We start from the raw sequence: 21,232 nt of genomic DNA on the forward strand, positions 1-21,232 counted from the left end.
CTTCCCAGGGCTGTTGCCAGAGTCAGCGGAAGCAGATGGAGAAAAAGGCCTGGGGTGGGGGTAAAGCCGCACCTGCCACACCGGCGCTGGTTCCTGTCCGGCTGCTCCTCTTCCGAGTCAGCTCCCTGCTAGTGGCCTGGGAAAAGCACTGTCAGATGGCCTAATGTTTGGGTCCCTGCCACCCACGTGGGAGACCTGGAAGAAGCCCCTGGCTCCTGGCTTCAGCCTGATCCGGCCCTGGCCATTGCGACCACCTGGGGTTATCCAGCCGATGGGAGACTGCTCTGTTTTTCTAACTCTTTCAAATAAATAAATAAATACATAAATACATAAATAAATAAATATAAAAGAGGCTGCGCATAGGATAGGCGCAAAGGAGGCGTGCATCCCGATACGGTGGAAGGTGCCTTGGCCGGGACCCGAGGCCGGACCCCTAAGCACTGTGGCGCCCCTAGCTCTGAAGGGCCAAGACCCGGAAGCACAAGTCCCAACCGCTCCACCCAGAAGGCAGCGGGAAGCGGCGCGCGCCTGCCAGAAACCCGGCCCGCCCCGCACTTCCGGCGCGCGACCCGGAAGCGGAAATTAGTCCGTCTCCTTCCCCTCCGTTGCGTCTCTCCTGCGTTGTTGAAGTCCTCAACCGAGAGCAGCGCGGTTTTCAGCGTGCGGTGAGGAGGAGTGGATCTCTGAGGGCCAGGAGCGGCTGCCGCCATGGCGGACGTGACCGCCCGAAGCCTGCAGTACGAGTACAAGGCGGTGCGTATGGGCTTAGGGGAGGACTCGGGGGAGGCAGTGTAGTGTATAGGGGAGGCGGGAAGCTGCGGGAGGAAGGTTCAGTCTCAAGGCCTGCAGGAAAGCCACGAAATCGGAGGCGAAATCGGATCGGGGCGAAAGTTTGGGTATGCGACGATACGGATTATCGCACCGGGGCCTGGGGCGGGCAGGACAAGGCTGGGAGCTCTGTGGGACCGAGCTACCAAGCCTTTCAGGGTTAAACCCGCCTCTTCACCTGTCCCTCTCCACTCGCTCAGTACTTCTCGCGTGTGGGTTGTTATGGTTAGAAGCCAGCATTGTTCAACTGATAGACGGCACGTAGGGCTTATCAGCCCTGTGCTCGTGCTTAGCGTTATGTGTTGCTATTTCTTTTCAAATTATATACCTTTATATTCCGGCTAGTGGTTATTAACGCTCATTGTGACTCTCGAGCTGGGATCAGGGTGCTGCAGGAACTGGCCTCGCGTATGTCAGAGCTTCGGCAGTGGTCTGATCTTTTCAGAACTCGAATCTTGTGCTCCAAGCTGACCGGTCTCTCATTGACCGAACCCGCCGAGATGAACCCACCGGAGAGGTGCTGTCCCTGGTTGGGAAGCTGGAGGGCACCCGAATGGGAGATAAGGCACAACGGACCAAACCACAGATGCAGGAGGAAAGAAGAGCCAAGTAAGTACCAATGGAGTCCTATTTTTCTTCAGAACCGAAGTCTGTCTTTTCCTTAGCAATTAGTAGTGTTTTTGTTGAAGTGCGTGGTGCAAGATTGGACAGCAGTGGCGTTAAAACAGATTGGTGAAGGTAAAAGCTGAACATGAGAGTTTGAAGATTCTTCGGCCTTAACAAATACACTTTGAGGGCTGGCGCTGTGGCGCAGTGGGTTAATTCTCCACCTGCTCTGCCAGCATCCCATTATGGGCGCTGGTTCTAGTCCCAGCTGCTCATCTTCCAGTCCAGCCCTCTGCTTTGGCCTGGGAAAGCAGTAGAAGATGGTCCAAGTCCCTGTACCCGAGTAGGAAACCCGGAAGAAGCTCCTGGCTCCTGGCTTCAGATAGGCATAGCTCCAGCCATTGGGGCCATTTGGGGAGTGGACCAGCGAATTGGAAGACCTTTCTGTCTGTCTCTCCCTCTCTATGTCTGTAACTATATCTCTCAGTAAATAAATAAAACCTTAAAAAAATAAATAAATAAAAGTACACCCAAGTGGAAAATACTGGTACCTTTTTGTGTTTCTGGTCCATAAACATCTTAATTTTCTTGAGGGTATCTTTAAGACCTTTGGTATTTCTCATCTCAGTAGGTTTTTAATTTTTTAAGACATTTATTTTTGAAAAACAGAGTAACAAAGAGAGAGAAAGGGATTTTCCATGTGCTGGTTCATTCCCTGCGTGGTTGCAATGGCTGGGGTTGGGCCAGGCTGAAACCTGGAGCCTGGAATTCCATTTGGGTCTTCATGTGGGTGGCAGGAACACAAGTACTTGGGGCCACTTTCCCTTGCTTTACCTGCACATTATCAGGGACCTGAATTGGAAGCCGAGTAACAGAGACTTGAATCATTGCTCTGATGGGAGATGCTGGCATTACAGGTGGCAGCATAACTGCTAGGCCACAGCACTGGCCCCTGTGTATTTTGAATTTATTTCATCTGAGAGGTAGAGACAGGCCGATTAGAGAACTCACATCTGCTTGTTCACTTCATAAATGCCCATGTTAGCTGTGGCTGGTCCAGGCTGAGGCCAGGAGACTGGAAGGCAACCTAGGTTTCCTGTGTGGTGGCAAGGACCTACACACCTGAACCGTCTCCTGCTGCCTCCCAGGATATGTGTGTGTTAGCAGGAAGCTGAAGTTGGAAGTGAAGTTAGAATTGAAGCCAGATGTTCCAGTATGGGCTGTGGATGTCCAAGTGGCATCTTACTGAGTGCTGTACTGCATGCCTACTCGTGTTTTTAAATGAATGATAACCCTGTCTTGTAACATTTAGTGAACTTTTCCTTTCTGTTACTGTGTCCTACAAAGAAATACTTGTGCAAATGATTAAGGTGAAATGGGGCTCATTTGTTGCGGTGCAGGTGTACGGTGATACTGAGGAGGGAGGGCTTGATTCTCTTCTTGTCTTGGGGAGGCAAGGTTCTCCTGTGGAACGTCACACTGTGTGTCCCTTAGGCGAAGAAAGCGTGACGAGGACCGGCATGACATCAACAAGATGAAGGGTTATACCCTGCTGTCGGAGGGCATTGACGAGATGGTGGGCATCATCTACAAGCCCAAAACCAAGGAGACGCGGGAGACGTATGAGGTGCTGCTCAGCTTCATCCAGGCTGCGCTTGGGGACCAGGTGAGGCCGCCAGAGAGTGAGTGCCTGTGCTTGGGAAGGGAGGGGGTGACGGCTGGGGGACACCAGAAGAACCTTGTCTCTGGATTTCCCTGTGTGGCTCATACCAACTTGCGGAAGTGACTAGTATTTACAAAGTGTTTGGTTGAAGTGAAATAATACTTTACATAGTTTTTTCCTCCTTTTACATCAACTCTATGAATTGATGCTATTAAAAAAAAAATTGGTTCTTTTGGTCTACTTGAAAGGGAGAGTGACAGAGAGCTATCAGTTGATTGGTCTTCCATCCACAGGTTCACTCCCCATATGTCTGCAACATCCAGAGCTGGGCCAGGCCAAAGCCAGGAGCCTGAAACTCCACTGGGGTCTCCCATGTGGGTGGAAGGGCCCAAACACTTGAGCCATCATCTGCTGCGGGGTGCATTAGCAGGAAGCTGGAGCAGCAGCAGAGGTGCCAGGACCTTAACTGACACTCAGATATGCACAGGTGCATATCCCAAGCGTTGGCTTAACCTGCTTTGCCACAGTGCCCACCCCTAGGTGCTATGAATATTCATTTTCCATTTCATAAAGGGAGATGCAAGGCACATAGTAGTTATGTAATTTTGCTAAGTCACAGAAGTAGTATTTAGCAGAGCTAGGCTGTGAATCCAAGTATCCCATCCCATCTGTGCTCTTAACTATTATATGTGTGAGAACAAATTAAGGCCTTTTCTGAGTCTGAGAGGTTCTAGTGGGATGGATTCTAGAGTATGTGAGGACAAATAATTACCAAAAATGTGGCAGGCTAGGGGAAGACTGCCAAGTTGTAGAAGCTCTGTCCTGTATCCTGAGATCACCTCCATAATTGCTTAAAAAAAAAAGATGAGTCTTCCTTCAATTTTCTAACTCAGCTTTTTTTTTTTTTTTTTTTTTAACTTATTTGACAGGTAGAGTTAGTGTGAGAGAGAGACAGAGAGAAAGATCTCCCTTCCACTGGTTCATCCCCCAGATGGCCGCCAAGGCCAGAGCTACGCTGATCCGAAGCCAGGAGCCAGGTGCTTCCTCCTGGTCTCCCACGCGGGTGCAGGGGATGGATTAGCCAAGTGAGCCACGGTGCCGGCCCGTAACTCAGCATTTTTATTTATTTATTTATTTTTAAGATTTATTTCTGTTGAAAGAGTTACAGAAAGAGAGGGAGAGACAGAGAGAGCAAGAACAAGAGACCTTTCATCTATTGGTTCATTCCCGAAATGGCTGCAACAGCCACCTCTGGGTCAGGCAGGAGCAGGAGCTTCATCCAGGTCTCCCATGTGGGTGGCAGGGGCCCAAGCCCCTCAGTGGCATTTGTAATCAACATTAAGGAAAGTGGTTTAAACCTGGTATGCGGCAGGTTTTGAAGAGGTGTGGCTCTTCACATCCTAGTGCCACAAACATCTGGTTGGTGGTCTCCAGCACTGTGGCGTGGTGGGTAAAGCCTCTGCTTGCAGTGCCGGCATCCCATATGGGCGCTGGTTCCAGTCCCTGCTGCTCCACTTCTGATCCAGTTTCCTGCCGTGGCCTGGGAAAGCAGTAGGAGATGGCCCAAGTGCCTGGGCCCCTGCACCCACGTGGGAGACCTGAGTGAAGCTCCTGGCTCCTGGCTTCAGCCTTGCCCAGTCCTGACCATTACAACCATCTGGGGAGTGAACTTGCACATGGAAGATTACCCTCCCCACTTCCTTTCAATAATAATAATATAAAAAGCTGGTTGGTGCTGTTCTTTGTGTTCTAAATGTTGCTGGTTTTTGCCACCAGCCTCGTGATATCCTTTGCGGGGCAGCAGATGAAGTTCTAGCTGTCCTGAAGAATGAAAAGCTGCGGGACAAGGAAAGACGGAAGGAGATTGACTTGCTGCTGGGGCAGACAGATGACACTAGATACCACGTGCTAGTGAACCTGGGCAAGAAGATCACAGACTATGGTGGAGACAAGGAAATCCAGAACATGGGTGACTACGCTCTCTATGTCTTGGTCTTGTTTACTGGTTGTGGTTAACCCCTAAGTGGGCATCTTCTTGCGTCATTCATTAAAAATCTGAGTGTCAGTGGGCTCCCATCGCCTACTCCGTGTTTACTGAGGGGTGAAGTTGATGGGTATCAGAATCCCAGATGCCCGCAGTCATTTCTCACTCTGAGACCCTGTCACTGTGTAGAAGATGAGAGGAAACTCGGAAACTTGCGCAGAGTGTGGGTGCTCAAGTGATTTAGCAGGCACAGCAGGGCTGATTCCAGAGTTGGCGGGTCGGAGAAAGCCTTGGCAGTGGCAGCACAGGTGGCACTTCGGTGTTTGCTGAGGAGAGACAAGGCAGGGCATTGCGGAGGAAGTGGGCCCCCGAGTGCACTCACTGCCCACTGCCCTCTTACTGTTCCCTCTTCCTTTCAGATGACAACATTGATGAGACATACGGTGTGAATGTGCAGTTTGAGTCTGACGAGGAGGTGAGTAATAAAGCAGAGAGACCCCGTGTATTCTTGCTTTTTTTGAAATAAGGCGAAGGGACCCTTTGAAGTTAGTTTAAGAGACCACTGAGCTTAAGCCAGAATAACTTTATGGTGTTATATAGGTGTCAGTAAGTGTAATTTTTTTTTTTTTTTTTTTGGACAGGCAGAGTGGACAGAGAGAGAGAGACAGATAGAAAGGTCTTCCTTTTGCCAGTGGTTCACCCTCCAATGACCGCTGCGGCTGGCGTGCTGCGGCCGGCGCACCGCGCTGATCCGAAGGCAGGAGCCAGGTGCTTCTCCTGGTCTCCCATGGGGTGCAGGGCCCAAGCACTTGTGCCATCCTCCACTGCGCTCCCAGGCCACAGCAGAGAGCTGGCCTGGAAGAGGGGCAACTGGGACAGAATCCGGCGCCCCAACCGGGACTAGAACCTGGTGTGCCGGCGCCACAAGGCGGAGGATTAGCCTAGTGAGCTGCGGCGCCGGCAATAAGTGTAATTTTGCTAAAAAAATTGTTATAGTTACCTTTAGGGTTTTTTTTTTTTAAGGAAATTAATGTGACATAAAATTTTAAAATAAATCAAGCAAGGGCTGGTGCTGTAGCTTAGTGTGTAAAGCTGCCGCCTGCAGCACCACCATCCCATATGGGTGCCGGTTCAAGTCCTGGCTGCTGCACTTCGATCCAGGTCTCTGCTGTGGCCTGGGAAAGCAGTAGACGATGGCCTAAGTCTTTGGGTCCCTGCAACCATGTGGGAGACCCGGGAGAAGCTCCTGGCTTTGGATCAGCCCAACTACAATTCTTGCAGCCATTTAGGGAGAGAACCAGCAGATGGTAGACCCCTCCCTCTCTCTGTCCCTGCCTGTCTGTAAATCTGCATTTCAAATAAATAAATCAGTCCTTTCTTTAAAAGACTTATTTATTTATTTATTTATTTGAAAGTCAAAGTTACACAGAGAGAGAAGAGGCAGAGAGAGAGGTCTTCCATCCGATGGTTCACTCCCCAATCGGCCGCAACGGTCAGAGCTGCGCTGATCCGAAGCCAGGAGCCAGGAGTTTCTTCTGGATCTCCCACGCAGATGCAGGGGCCCAAGGACTTGGGCCATCTTGTACTGCTTTCCCAGGTGATAGCAGAGAGCTGAATGGGAAGTGGAGCACCCGGGACTAGAACCAGCGCCCATATGAGCAGAGAGCTGAATGGGAAGTGGAGCACCCGGGACTAGAACCGGCGCCCATATGGGATGCTGACGCTTCGGGCCAGGGTGTTAACCCGCTGCACCAGAGTGCCAGCTCCAAAAAAATAAATCTTTAAAAAAATAAAATAAACCAAGCAGATCAGCAGAAAGACAAAAGATAAAATACCATATATACCTTCATTGAGATTGTATTTTCCTTATGCTTTACTGCATTTTTGCCTGTATGTGCTAATTTTTTCATTACTGTGTCCTACTACCAGCTTCAAAAGGACACAAATTTGCTCAAATGTGTGGGCAAAATTTACACGTTTGCTTAAACAGTTGTAGCAGCCACTGGAGCTAATGTTTGCCATCTAATCAGAAATTCTTGAATGTAACTCAATAGAATCAAGTAGGGTACCTGAAAAAAATTGTAGTGTTGTCTCAGTGTTCTCATTGGGTATGTTTGGCTCCTGAAAAGGAAATTATGTATATATACCAGGACAGGAAGGAGGGGTAGCACAGGAGAGTTAGAGGGGAAAGCACTGAACTGGGAGCTGAGAGTGCCGAAGCTTGGCCCTTGGGCAAGTCATCTTGTCTGAATTTCTCCTCCCAAATGAAGTGATTGAAACAGATAACTTTCAAGTCCATCCCCATGGTATGGTTAATTAAAACTTAGGATTTTAAATCATAAATTAAACAACCTAGCAGAATGCTTTACTTACAGCAGTTGGTTTAGCAGATACTTATTAAGTACCTGCTTTGGTGTGACGCTGCTGAGTACACGTGGTTTGCATTGTAAAAATCAGTACGGGGGTGCGCAAACTTAAATGTGGCCTCTATGTTTCTGAATTGTTACCTGCTTTCCTGTAAATGCTTCTTTATAGTTTTTCTTTCTTGTTAACTAATGATTCTTATTTCAAGTACTGAGTGTGTATGTATCAAAGAGAGACTGATCCATTTGGTCGTCATTATGGCAGCCTAAACAGAAGCAGAAGAGAGAACAGGGGTGTCTCAGGAACCTTTGCCAAGTGGTCATTCCGTTCGATGTGCTCTGGATTAAGGCTCACCTGGGTTCCAGGAAGCCCTTGGTTTCATCCCAGAGCCATTGCTTTAATCCTGGAGCTCATTTAGAATGACGGAAGGAAGAGGTTCTGTGGTGACACAGGATCAGCTCCAGATCACGGTTGAGGTTGTGACCATTTCCACAGGAAGGTGATGAAGACGTGTACGGGGAGGTTCGAGAAGAGGCGTCGGATGACGACATGGAAGGGGATGAGGCTGTTGTGCGCTGCACCCTCTCTGCTAACGTAAGTGTGGTCTCTTTCCTGTTATTGCAAGAACAGCTGATTGCATGATATAGCGCTCCTTGCCTAGGTCCTTTTGAGCCACCTTTTGAGAGGGTAAGCCAGGGTAACAAACATTATATGTCCTGATTCACTCAAGATTTTAGTCAGTTATTCCCTTTTCCACATTGAGATCTTAGCGTGCTGTGCTCCTGAACGATGTAGCAGAATTTTGTTCTCCTCTGGGAACTTCTCTAAAGAAGCTGGTCTGTGTGATGGCAAGTTGCTTTGTGACAGAGTGGACAGAAGCAGCTGGGGCGAAGGAGGACCTGGTGAGCTAAGTGCCTGGTTGCTCTTGTAGCTTGTAGCCTCCGGAGAACTGATGAGTTCCAAGAAGAAGGATTTGCACCCTCGGGATATTGATGCATTTTGGCTACAGCGGCAGCTCAGTCGTTTTTATGACGATGCCATCGTGTCACAGAAGAAGGCAGATGAAGTGTTGGAGATTTTGAAGGTATGACCGAGATGGTATTTCTGTGTTCAGCAGGTGGGTACCGTGTGTGAAGCAGCAGATGGTGATGTTGCCTTTCTTTTCTCTCCAGACTGCCAGCGATGATCGAGAGTGTGAGAACCAGCTGGTGCTGCTCCTTGGCTTCAACACCTTTGATTTTATTAAAGTACTGCGCCAGCACAGGATGATGAGTGAGTGTAGAGTGTGCTCTTTCTGTGGGCAATATGAGTGTAGGCCTGTGTGTGCCCGCGTGTGATAGAGATTGTGTTGCTCTCATGGCATCAGTACTGATTTTTCTTTGTTCTCTACCAAGAGTCAAGGTTGATTCTTATCTTATCCCCTGACCACCCCCTCTTTCTTTTTCTTTTTGTCAGTTTTATACTGTACCTTGTTGGCCAGTGCACAGAGTGAAGCGGAAAAGGAAAGGATCATGGGAAAGATGGAAGCTGATCCAGAGCTGTCCAAGTTCCTCTACCAGCTCCATGAAACAGAGAAGGAGGATCTGATCCGAGTAAGAGCGGTCTCACTCCTGATAGGGACTGTTTGCTGCAGGAAAGGGACATAGGCTAGAAGATTGCAGCATAAAAGAGGAGGTTCAAGTTCAAGTACTTTGCTTGGTGCTTTGTGTCGTGTTTGTCCTTGGATGTGGATTAGAATACACGCATTCACCTTGGGGTTATCTGGGGACCCCGATGGGTGTCGGCCTCACCAGCACCTTGAGGACCTTCATTGCTATACATGGCATTTACTGTATAGGGACAGAACATGTGTATTTGCTTAACAGAGCCTACATTTTTACCCGTTAGAGATAGCCCTTAATGCTGAATTGTAAAAATCTACTTCTGATTATCAGCGTTCTGTGTATCATCTCTTTGAAAGTGTTCATGCTTTAATCATTCTGGTGATCCCAGTGGCGGGTTCTGAATGTAAAATGCCATCTTTTCTATGGGAGGCCTTATGAGAGTGCTTCTAAAGATTCATGGAAAAGATGGTTAAAAAGGAAGTTTAGGGGGCCCAGTGTTATGGCCCATCATGTTGCAGTGCCAGCATCCCATATCAGACTGCCAGTCCCACTGCTTACCTTCCCATCAGTTTCCTGCTAATGCACTTGGGAAGGCAGTGAGATGGCCTACGTACTTGAGCCCTTGCCATCCATATGGGGGACCAGGATGATGTTCTTCGCTTTGTCCTGACCCAGACCTAGCTGTTATGGCCATTTGGGGCATGAACCAGTGGGTGAAAGATTGATCTCTCTCTGTCGCTATTTCTCCTTCTCACTTTGTTGTTCTGCTTTCCAAAGTTTTTTTTTTGTTTTTGTTTTTGTTTTGTTTTGTTTTTAAAGTATAGAAGCAGGTGTGTGGTGTAGCCTATTAAGCCACTACTTGAGATGCCACATCCTTGCTTCTGCTTCTAATTCAGCTTTCTGCGGTCACACTCTGAGACGCAGCAAAGACAGCTCGAGTACTTGGGTGGTCCCTGCCACCCACATGGATAGAGTTCTGGGCTCCTGACTTTGGGCTGGCCCAGTCCTGGCTGTTGTGGCCTTCTGGGGAGTGAACAAGTGTTTGGATGATCTCTTTCTCTTTGTTGCTCTGCTTTTAAGTAAATAATAAAAGAAAAATTCAGGCCGGCGCCGCGGCTCACTAGGCTAATCCTCCGCCTAGCGGCGCCGGCACACCGGGTTCTAGTCCTGGTCAGGGCGCCGGATTCTGTCCCGGTTGCCCCTCTTCCAGGCCAGCTCTCTGCTGTGGCCAGGGAGTGCAGTGGAGGATGGCCCAAGTGCTTGGGCCCTGCACCCCATGGGAGATCAGGAAAAAGCACCTGGTTCCTGGCTCCTGCCATTGGATCAGCGCAGTGCGCCGGCCGCTGCACGCCAGCCGCGGTGGCCATTGGAGGGCGAACCACGGCAAAGGAAGACCTTTCTCTCTGTCTCTCTCTTTCACTGTCCACTCTGCCTGTCAAAACCTGTCAAAAAAAAAAAAAAATTCAATACATGATATTAAAGAATTTATATTAGGGCAGAAAATTTTGAAATCCATAGACAGGATCTTCAGAAAGTTCATGGAAAATGCATATTGTTATAATACTGCATGGATTTCAATTTTTTTTTTTTTTTGCGCCAAAATAAACTCATAAACTTAACCTTTTAATTCCATTTTCTATGGAACTTTTTGAAGTGCCCTCATATGGGTGAGCACGTGTGAGTCAAGCACAACCAGAGACCACAAGGGGTCAGAACCCAGGACAGTGATGAATTTGCATTGTACTTTTTACCTTTCTCCACCTGTAGGAGGAGAGGTCCCGGAGGGAGCGAGTGCGTCAGTCACGAATGGACACAGATCTGGAGACCATGGATCTGGACCAGGGTGGAGAGGTAGGTAGCGAGCCATTTCCCAGGCTGTGACAGATGGAAAACTTACTTGCCAGCTCTCTGACTTCTTGATACTGCTTTTCGCATTCAAGGCACTGGCTCCACGGCAGGTTCTGGACTTGGAGGACCTGGTTTTTACCCAAGGGAGCCACTTCATGGCCAACAAACGCTGTCAGCTTCCTGATGGGTCTTTCCGTCGCCAACGTAAGGGCTATGAAGAGGTGCATGTGCCTGCCCTGAAGCCCAAGCCATTTGGCTCTGAAGAAGTGAGTGAATTGCTTTTCTCAGTTCTCTGTTCAGTTCATTTCTTTTCCTGTTTGGATTTCACCCATTGCCCAGAAGGTAGCCTGCTCTCATAGTTACTTTGCTTCAAAAGTAGATGCTGCTGCAGTTTTCCCATCCTGGTTTTGAGCCCAGGGAATGATACTGACCTCTCTAAACTGGCCTTTAGTGGAGAGAGTTAAGCAGGGAGGTTGCCAAGGAACAAAATTCTGGCAATGCCACAGAAACAGTTTGCTTACACAAAGATGCTGCTAGCCTGTTGTGAATTGTATTTTTTCTTTCTAGCAACTGCTCCCCGTGGAGAAGCTGCCAAAGTATGCCCAGGCTGGATTCGAGGGCTTCAAAACGCTGAATCGGATCCAGAGTAAACTGTACCGTGCCGCCTTGGAAACAGATGAGAATCTGCTGCTGTGTGCTCCTACCGTAAGTGCTGCCCTGCCTGCTTTTCTTGTGAAGGTGGTGCTCTGTCATTTTGGTGGCAAGAGTGTTCTTCATCTTCACCCTGTCCTCCAGTTCTTTATTCTTGAGTGGAACAAATGTTAAATGGTGGGATAAAATGCCCAGGCCATGCGGTGTCCTCTGTTTTGGAGATAAGCCCATGGAAGTTGGAGGAGTGATTGTTACTAGTAAGTAGGCCGTCTCATCCCTGACTGCTCTCTTAGGGTGCTGGGAAGACCAACGTGGCCCTGATGTGTATGCTCCGAGAGATAGGCAAACACATAAACATGGATGGCACTATCAATGTGGATGACTTCAAGATTATCTACATTGCTCCCATGCGGTCCTTGGTGCAGGAGATGGTGGGCAGTTTTGGAAAGGTAAGGGGGTAGAGCTTCCTCTGGTGAGTACTGGGTGCAGCTGTCAGGATTGTGAATAGTCCTGCACATCACTGCTTCTCGTGTTAGGGCATCCCTGGAATGCCTCCTGTGGTGTTTTACTTTCAAAGGCAGAGAGGTTTCTGAAGCAAGAATATCCTAAACCGTCTTTTACTAGGGTTTATTTGCCATTTTTTGTTCATGTTCTCCATGATGATTTTCTGTAGTTGTTGTCATTTGCGTCATTGAAGTGTTTATGAATTGGCACATGGATATAGTTGACAGTAGACCTAGTGGTTTTATTCTAGGTCACATTAGCCACAAGTTTCCATTTTCTCCTTTTGTGTGCAGAACTCCCAGAGCTCCATTTCCCCCTTTTGTGTGCTTCATTTGCCTGAGTGAAACTTGGGTTTGCTTTTGGAAAAGGAGTGATTGACTTGATAATCACCTGCTCCCAGTACTCCACGCTCAGGTGTGGTGTCTAGGCCTCTTCGTGCATTCTTGCCTGACATAGGTCTCCTCCACCTAGCGCCTGGCCACTTATGGGATCACTGTTGCTGAACTCACTGGAGACCATCAGCTGTGCAAGGAAGAGATCAGTGCCACTCAGATCATCGTCTGTACCCCTGAGAAGTGGGACATCATCACCCGCAAGGGTGGGGAGCGCACCTACACCCAGCTGGTGCGGCTCATCATTCTGGTGAGTGGGGGCACTTTGGGGCTGCAGAGACCAGTCATGATCGGGGAAGGTTTGCTGGGTTTCAGTGCTGAATGTTCCTTCAATGCCTTTCTGTAGGCGATAAAGCTTTGTTGTTGCTGTTAAATGAGAATCTGCCCATAATAGGAAAATTTCCCAGTAGGTGCTTAATGTTTGCCTTATTCTTTATATCTCTTATATGTCTAAAATATTTTGAAACAAGTGCAAATAGACTGACCGCAAACTAATCCTGTCCTCCCAGAACATTGAATAAGTAATCCATTTTGCAAGGGAACAAGTAAAGAGTCCAGGATATTGTTCCAGAGTCATCCAGACAGGAGGGCCTCTCAGTCTGATTGATGTTTCTTTGAGGTGTCTGGCACAGTCAGAAGTGACTTCACGTGCTGGTTTTCAGTGTGCTGGGACAGAGGTCAACGATTTGTGGCTGCTGGGTGTTGTTTTATTGGAATGTACCCATGTCTCTAGGCTTATGTATTGTTTACAGCTGCCTTTTTGCTGCAGTGGCAGAGTTGAGTATTTGTAATAGGAACTGCATGGCCAACAAGTCTAGAATTTGACTTTCTGGCCTTTAAGAAAATGTTGGCAGCCCCTGCTTTGGAGCCTGGCCACTCAAATCCTGATTGACAGGGGGACAGCAGCAGGTTGGGAGAGAGGCTTGTTAGAAATGCCCTGGCCCCACCCTGCACTTTCTGGAAAAAAATCTACATTTGAACAAGATCACTGTCTGCTTTGGCTTGCTAAAATTTGAGAAGCAGGTGATATCTTGATATCTTTTTTTCTTGGTCAAAATACCTGACCAGGGGTGAAGCCTTATTTCATATAAATATGATCTGATCAGAAGCTTCATTTTTTTATGCAGAAATTTACCTTCAAGTAAAATTAGGAACTCATTTACGGAAATACCAGATTTTCTTGCTATTAACTGTAGCAAAGCATTTCATGGTGAATGCTGTTTCATTTATGTTTCTCTGGCTTAGTTCTGCCCCCACCCTTTCTTATCTTTATTCTGTGTGTTTGGTTAGATGCCTGCAAGTCTCAGGGAAGGGGCCACATTTCCTTAGTCCTGGAGGTAATTTGCTGCCCTCCCATTCTTTAGGATGAGATCCATCTTCTTCACGATGACAGAGGCCCTGTGTTAGAGGCGTTGGTGGCCAGGGCCATCCGAAACATTGAGATGACTCAAGAGGATGTCCGACTCATTGGTCTCAGCGCCACCCTACCCAACTATGAAGATGTAGCCACTTTTCTACGTGTTGACCCTGCCAAGGGCCTCTTCTACTTTGACAACAGGTATAAGAAGATTGGGAGAACTGTAGCTAAGGTGACTTTCCTGCCATCCTTCCCTTTTCCAAGGAGCACTCACTACTGGGTTGGGTTTTAGAACGGTCTTTGGGTTTTAGAGGGGTGAATCCAGACAAGAGGATACTGCTTCTGGGCAGTGAGAAGGAGTGTTTATTCTCAGTAGTCCCTGCCAAAAGCCTCATTTGTCTCACTGTTGAACTTTCAGCTTCCGCCCAGTGCCTCTGGAACAGACCTATGTGGGTATCACAGAGAAAAAAGCTATCAAGCGTTTCCAGATCATGAATGAAATAGTCTATGAGAAAATTATGGAGCATGCTGGGAAAAATCAGGTCTGTGCATGGTCAATTGTGTTTTTCAACACTGTTCTTTTAAACTTTTTTTTTTTTTTTATGATTTATTTATTTGAAAGGCAGTTACAGAGAGTGGTGTGAGACAGAGAGAGATCTTCAATCTGCTGATTGACTCCCTAGGTGGCCACAATGGCCAGAGCTGGACCAGTCTGAGGCCAGGAGCCAGGATCTTCTTCCTGGTCGCCCATGTGGATACAGGGACCCAAGCACTTGGGCCATCTTCTGCTGCTTTCCAAGGCCATAGCAGGGAGCTGGATCAGAAATAGAGCAGCCGGGACTGGAACTGGCACCCATTTGGGATGCTGGCATTGCAGGCGGCAGCTTTACCTGCTATGCTACAATGCGACCAAATAGAGAAGTCATCCTGGCACTAAATACTAGGACTATATTTCGTATGAAATTTTACTAGTCTCAGACTTACTTCCTAAGCCCTTTTATAAATGATACAGAATTTTAGCTGTTATTTTGCAGAAACATATTCATGTGGCTTAGACTTGTTAGGTACCTTAACACAAATTCCTGTATTTGCTTTCTAGTATGTTTCTGTTCAAGATAGGGTGTTAAGCTTATTTTAGTTTCCCAGCTCTAGGACTCTGTCACTGTGCTTGGGGGTTCATTCCCTTTGGTTCTTGCCAGCCCTACTTAGGCTTCTGCCCATTGTGTTCCCTACCAAGGCTGTGGCTTCTGGTTATAATGGTATAGACTCTGCTTCATGCTGCTGGTGCTGAAGCTTTTGACTGTAGGAAATTGGTTTTGGTTTCTTTTTAGGTACTGGTGTTTGTCCACTCCCGGAAGGAGACTGGAAAGACAGCCAGAGCCATCCGAGACATGTGCTTAGAGAAGGACACTCTGGGGCTGTTTCTCAGAGAGGGCTCAGCCTCCACGGAAGTCCTTAGGACAGAAGCTGAGCAGTGTAAGGTGAGGAGGGTCTGGCCTGGTTCTCTTATTTCTCCCTCGTAACTGGCTCCATCCGAGGTTAGTTCTGGCTCCTTTAGAACTGCCGCGTCAGTGCTGTTGTTTTACATTACTTAGGTGAACGTTGATTGGATATGGTTACATGGGATGGGGTATGAGGGACAGCATCATATGTGACACTATTTCCTTGGTCCTTGGGAGAGTCGCACAGGAAGACTCACCTCATTCTCTGTTCTTTCTTGCACAGAACCTGGAGCTGAAGGATCTTCTGCCCTATGGCTTTGCTATTCATCATGCAGGCATGACCAGAGTTGACCGAACACTCGTGGAGGATCTTTTTGCTGATAAACATATTCAGGTGAGGGCGAGCAAAGCTCTTGGGGAGCAGGTGATGCAGACTTTGTGCCCTAAGTCTGTTCCTGGTCCAGGTAGCCCATTCAGCAGGTTGTGCTGAGTACCATAAATAAAACTTCATGCCCCCTCTCCTAGCACTTTCCACACTGCCTCATAAGGTCAGGACCCTGTTTGTTCCCTCTTTCAGGGTATGTTGTATCTTAGTGTTAGTCTTAAGTGATTAATGTAGGTCCGTACTTTTGACTCATGGGTACCTCTGGAACCTTGAAAAGTTAGTTCTTGAATAGATAAGAAACCCTTTCCTCTTGATTCTGGTGTCAGAAGGGTAAATCCTGACCCTACACCCCATCCTGCAGTCCTGGCCCCATCCCCACCAGTCCTGTTAAAAGCTCTGAAGCAAGTTTCCTGGAGAAACCAGGGGGACCAACCCTTGGGTGCCACATCTGTTTGCCTTTGTACTTTGCCTTGCTTTTGTAGGTTTTAGTTTCCACAGCAACTCTGGCTTGGGGTGTGAATCTTCCCGCACATACAGTCATCATCAAAGGAACCCAGGTGTACAGTCCAGAGAAGGGGCGCTGGACGGAACTTGGAGCACTGGACATCCTGCAGGTACTGAGCCTTTGAGTTTATCCTCAGTGGGGAGAAGTATCATGTGCTTGAATTGCCAGGATGCTGGAAGCACAGCATTTCAGAGGCCAAGTTCAGTGATGTAAAATCCCTGAATCAAAACCAGAAGAACTTTGTTTGTTCCTTAAAAAAGTTAATTTTATTTATTTGAAAGGCAGGGTGGCAGAAAGAGGGAGACAGGGGAAGAGATCCTCCACCTACTGGTTCACTCCCTAAATGGCTGCGATGGCAGGGTGAAGCTGGGAGCCAGGACCTCCATCTGGCACTACCACAGGGGTAGCAGGGGCTGTGTACTTGGGTCATCTTCCACTGCTTTCTCAGGCACATCATCTGGGAACTGGATTGGAGGTAGAGCAGCTGAGACTCAACCTGGTGCTTCAGTATGGAATGCCAGCCCTTCAAATGGCAGCTTGACTCACTGCACCACAATGCCAGCCATAAGAGTTCTCTGTGTTTATTATTATTATTATTTAAAGGAATAATTATTTATTTAAAAGGCACATTGACAGAGACCTTTCATTTGCTATTAGCCTTTTCATGTGCCCTCAACAGCCAGGGCTTGTCAAGCTGCAGCCAGGAGCCAGGAACTCCCACTTTGGTCTCCCTTGTGGATGGCAGGGCCCAAGCACTTCAGCCACCATGGGTTGCCTCCCAGGTACACTAGCAGGAAGCTGGAATAGTGTGGAGTAGCTAGGACAGGAGTCAGCATTTTTTTTTTTTTTTTTTAAGATTTATTTTATTTATTTGAAAGAGTTAGAGAGAGAGAGATCTGCTATCCACTGGCTCACTCCCCAGATGGCCTCAATGGCTGGAGCTGAGCTGATCCGGAGCCAGGAGCCAGGAGCTTCTGGGTCTCCCACGTGGGTGCAGGGGCTAAAGCACTTGGGCCATCCTCCACTGCTTTTCCAGGTGCATTAGCAGGGAGCTAGATCAGAAGTAGAGCAGATGGAACTTGAACCAGTGCCCATATGGGATGCCAGTGCTACAGGCCAGGGCTTTAATTCACCGCGCCACAGCGCCTGCCCCCATGAGTCAGCATTCTGATAAGGGATGTGGGTGTTGTAGGTGGTAGCTTAACCCACTGTGCCACAATGCCTCTCCTTTTTAAAGTTTTTATTTCATTGAGAGGTAGAGAGAGACAGAGCTCACATCCATTGTTCACTCCCCAGATGCCCACTGCAGCTCTTAATGAGAGCCACAGACTGGAGCTAGGAACTCAATCCAGGTTTCCGGTAGGAGTGGCAAGAAACCGATTACTTGAGCCACTGTGTGCTGCTTCCTGAGGTCTACATTATCAGGAAGCTGGATCAGGAGTGAAGCCACATATCTAACCTGGGCGTTCCAGTGTGGGATGTGGGCGTCTTAACAGCTAGGGCAAGCATCTTCAGCACCCCCACGCCACCCCTTATTTTTAATTTATTTAATTGTGAGACACTAAAACAGAATCTGTCTTGCTTTAGCATTCTTGGTTCTTGTCTCTGACGTAGATGCTGGGACGTGCTGGACGACCCCAGTATGACACCAAGGGTGAAGGCATACTCATCACGTCTCATGGCGAGCTGCAGTACTACCTGTCCCTCCTCAATCAGCAGCTTCCTATCGAGAGTCAGATGGTGTCAAAGCTGCCGGATATGCTCAATGCAGAGATCGTGCTGGGAAATGTCCAGAATGCAAAGGTAGGAGAGAGCCCTTGGTGCTTCATAAGTGCCTCAGGGAGACTGCGGCGCTGGGGTGCGATGTGCATCATCATGTGCTTCAGGGCAGCAGTATCCAGGGCCTTCCACTGCCTGCCCCACGTCTTCAGTGTCAGCTTCTCAGGTTTGTGACAGATAGTTCTCTTGTTACCAAGAGCTTAGAAAGGACTCTTGTCATTTAATAGTGACGTATTCTAAGTGTTCAGAAAATGCTGTACAGCTTCGTAGTTGGGAATCTCTAAGCGATCCATGGGAGCGTTTCATCTGGACATCAGGAGTTGTCTGTGGTAAGAACCGCAAGCTGTCTCTTACAGGATGCAGTGAACTGGCTGGGCTACGCCTACCTGTACATCCGAATGCTCCGATCCCCTACTCTCTATGGCATCTCTCATGATGACCTTAAGGGAGATCCCCTGCTGGACCAGCGCCGACTGGATCTGGTTCACACTGCTGCCTTGATGCTGGACAAAAACAACCTGGTCAAGTATGATAAGAAGACAGGCAACTTCCAGGTGAGTGGGGTGAGGGTTTTGAGAAGAAGGTCTCAGCAAAAGATGCAGGGTTTTCACATGCCCTCTCTGAGTTCTGCCTGGCAATGATGGGATTGGATTGTAATCTTTGAAACTAGGGATTTCTAAAATATGGCTTCTTTTCCCATAACTTGAGTTAGGTAGATAATTCAGCTGTCTGGTTTGTATGACATCACTTCAATATAGGTCAGTTTATCATGCCGTCTTCATGTTCCTGGGCCAGGCACTTATACTGCCATGAGTTCATCCAGTTGTCCAATTAGAACAGTTACCTTTAAAACACTAACCTGCTGTCCACAGTTGGAGCTTGGAGTTCATTAATCATTGGTGTTTGATCAAGTCTCCCTTGTCTCCAGGTGACAGAACTGGGCCGGATAGCCAGCCACTATTACATTACCAATGATACAGTGCAGACCTACAACCAGTTGCTAAAACCTACCCTGAGTGAGATTGAACTTTTCAGAGTCTTCTCATTGTCTTCAGAGTTCAAGAACATCACCGTGCGAGAGGTGAGCCTGTGCAGCGTGCTGGAATGGGGAGTTGGGATTCACTGACAAGGCGCTTGGTTTCTCTCCTTGGCCACTTAGCTGTTCCTTGACCAATTTGCTCCTTGTGGTAGGAGGAGAAGCTGGAGCTTCAGAAGTTGTTGGAGAGGGTGCCCATTCCTGTAAAGGAAAGCATTGAGGAGCCCAGTGCCAAGGTGAGCCCATCTGCTCTTTGCTTGGGATAAGGATCAGGATATAAGGATCAGTTTGCATAATCTTCCAAAAGTTGAACCTTGAATTTGAGCTTGTGTCTGGTAACCGACTCAGTTCTCCCAGTTTTTGCATCTTTCTCACATTTTTATATGTAGTAACAGTTATTTCTTGTCTGTACATCAAGAGCTGTAGAAGATCTGACCTGGCATGGAGCCAGAGCAGAAAGGTAATTTGCTGCCATGGCTTATTTGTGATTGGCCTCCTGCTGGCCTCTTTGCTTCTTTCCAGATCAATGTGCTTCTCCAAGCCTTCATCTCACAGCTGAAGCTGGAGGGCTTTGCTCTGATGGCTGACATGGTGTATGTTACCCAGGTAAGGGCAGAGTTGTGCTGAGGCTGTGAGAAGGGGGCAAACATTCTCAGTCATTTGTGTGCTGTGGGTGTTGTGGGGAAAGGAAGCCCGGCGCTAGTGAGTTAGAAGGAATGCTTTGCTCTGCCTGGATTGACTAGTTGGTTAATGCATATGTGGTATAGCCACTCTGTTGTACTGCTCCTGAACACGTGGGACAGGTTAGGCTCTCAGAGGGAACGCTAGGAGACTGCGTCTGCCTTCAGAAAGAGGGCAATGTCCACTTCCAACAGAGAAGGGATTTGCCACTGCAGCTGCAGAGCTCATACATGAAACAATTTTCTTAGCTATCCTTTGTCTTTACCATTAAGGGTAGGTCACCAGTTCTTTCACTTACGTTGGAATCCTAAATGCTAAGTAAGTCAGAAGCCTTAAAATCATGCAGTGCATGTTAGATTAAGATGTGCTGTGACTTTGAGCTGCACTTTCCTAATTGGTCTGCATTCAACAAGCATCTACCTTCTAGAAAGGAGAAAGCAGTGACTCCACAGGGCTGAGTTTCTGGGCTGGTATGAGTGATTGCATCAGAGCTGGAGGCGGTTAAACCATGGGTAGAGTAGCTTCACAAGGCCCAGGGATGATGGAGACATAACTGGGAATCTTCTTTCCCCAGTCAGCTGGCCGGTTGATGCGGGCGATTTTTGAAATTGTCCTGAACCGAGGTTGGGCACAGCTTACGGACAAGACTTTGAACCTCTGCAAGATGATTGACAAGCGCATGTAAGGGCCCAGCAAGCCTGAGGCTGATCACTGTTGGGGTCCCAGACTGAATGTATTGGAGTGCATCTGATCTCTAGTCCTGATACTTACAGGGTGACGTGAACCCGGGTGAAAGTTAAGGAGAAGGAAAGCCCTCTGGGGGGCTGGGTGTAGTGGGGACGGTGGTCACTGTTGACTCTCAGGTCTCACTGCTGTCACAGTTTCCAGTGTCTTTCTCTGATGAGAAAGTATCTTGTGAGGTTGGGGCTAACCTGTTGGAAATGACAATGAGGGCAATTTGCTACGGTCCTACAGAGGGGACCAACAGCTTTGTCGCCTTCCTGGGCAGGTGGCAGTCGATGTGTCCTCTGCGCCAGTTCCGGAAACTCCCCGAGGAAGTAGTGAAGAAGATTGAGAAGAAAAACTTTCCCTTTGAGCGTCTGTATGATCTGAATCATAATGAGATAGGTGTGTGAGAAGCTCTCATCCTCTGCTCCTCACAGCCCGGGCTTCTTTCTTAGCCTTCACTCTCCAGTTCCTGGGGCTTGTGCCAATGACCTGTGTTCATTTCCCACATGCCCTTGAACTATAGGCCAGCTCTTGGTCTTGGGCTCCACAGAGTAAAGGGGGTGAGCCTACCCTTTTCCCACAGTGGTCTTCAGCCTGGTTTATAGATAGGCTAGTATAGCTGGGTTGCAGCCCTTATTTCTCATTTCTTCCTAGGTGAGCTTATCCGCATGCCGAAGATGGGGAAGACTATCCACAAATACGTCCACCTGTTTCCCAAACTGGAGTTGTCAGTGCACTTGCAGCCCATCACACGTTCCACCCTGAAAGTGGAGCTGACCATCACACCAGATTTCCAGTGGGATGAAAAAGTAAGGCTTTGCTGGGAGGTGGGGAGGGGGAGGGACAGGGGCAGGGAGATGGTGAGGGAGCTGGA

At 48.2% G+C, this 21,232-nt stretch overlaps 1 protein-coding gene across 1 annotated transcript in view; it reads left to right on the plus strand.

The window, feature by feature from the left end:
- The first annotated feature begins 535 nt into the window (after nucleotides 1-535).
- SNRNP200 (small nuclear ribonucleoprotein U5 subunit 200) overlaps nucleotides 536-21,232 on the plus strand; it is a 32,166-nt gene continuing 11,469 nt past the window's right edge. The window contains exons 1-27 of the mRNA XM_008253830.5: nucleotides 536-753; nucleotides 1,274-1,437; nucleotides 2,929-3,100; nucleotides 4,874-5,066; nucleotides 5,501-5,556; nucleotides 7,941-8,039; nucleotides 8,377-8,529; nucleotides 8,618-8,717; nucleotides 8,901-9,037; nucleotides 10,817-10,900; nucleotides 10,990-11,163; nucleotides 11,465-11,602; nucleotides 11,842-11,997; nucleotides 12,524-12,694; nucleotides 13,809-14,002; nucleotides 14,220-14,343; nucleotides 15,133-15,282; nucleotides 15,527-15,637; nucleotides 16,111-16,242; nucleotides 17,748-17,936; nucleotides 18,269-18,466; nucleotides 18,841-18,993; nucleotides 19,104-19,184; nucleotides 19,471-19,554; nucleotides 20,204-20,310; nucleotides 20,639-20,757; nucleotides 21,013-21,167. Coding sequence (XP_008252052.2) covers nucleotides 709-753; nucleotides 1,274-1,437; nucleotides 2,929-3,100; nucleotides 4,874-5,066; nucleotides 5,501-5,556; nucleotides 7,941-8,039; nucleotides 8,377-8,529; nucleotides 8,618-8,717; nucleotides 8,901-9,037; nucleotides 10,817-10,900; nucleotides 10,990-11,163; nucleotides 11,465-11,602; nucleotides 11,842-11,997; nucleotides 12,524-12,694; nucleotides 13,809-14,002; nucleotides 14,220-14,343; nucleotides 15,133-15,282; nucleotides 15,527-15,637; nucleotides 16,111-16,242; nucleotides 17,748-17,936; nucleotides 18,269-18,466; nucleotides 18,841-18,993; nucleotides 19,104-19,184; nucleotides 19,471-19,554; nucleotides 20,204-20,310; nucleotides 20,639-20,757; nucleotides 21,013-21,167 — 3,639 coding nt within the window. The 5' untranslated portion in view covers nucleotides 536-708. The remainder of the gene's footprint in view (nucleotides 754-1,273; nucleotides 1,438-2,928; nucleotides 3,101-4,873; nucleotides 5,067-5,500; nucleotides 5,557-7,940; nucleotides 8,040-8,376; nucleotides 8,530-8,617; nucleotides 8,718-8,900; nucleotides 9,038-10,816; nucleotides 10,901-10,989; nucleotides 11,164-11,464; nucleotides 11,603-11,841; nucleotides 11,998-12,523; nucleotides 12,695-13,808; nucleotides 14,003-14,219; nucleotides 14,344-15,132; nucleotides 15,283-15,526; nucleotides 15,638-16,110; nucleotides 16,243-17,747; nucleotides 17,937-18,268; nucleotides 18,467-18,840; nucleotides 18,994-19,103; nucleotides 19,185-19,470; nucleotides 19,555-20,203; nucleotides 20,311-20,638; nucleotides 20,758-21,012; nucleotides 21,168-21,232) is intronic.

This window comes from Oryctolagus cuniculus, chromosome 2, assembly GCF_051225735.1.
Source record: "Oryctolagus cuniculus isolate XC-2025 breed Fujian yellow rabbit chromosome 2, ASM5122573v1, whole genome shotgun sequence".
In the NCBI taxonomy this organism is placed as follows: domain Eukaryota; kingdom Metazoa; phylum Chordata; class Mammalia; order Lagomorpha; family Leporidae; genus Oryctolagus; species Oryctolagus cuniculus.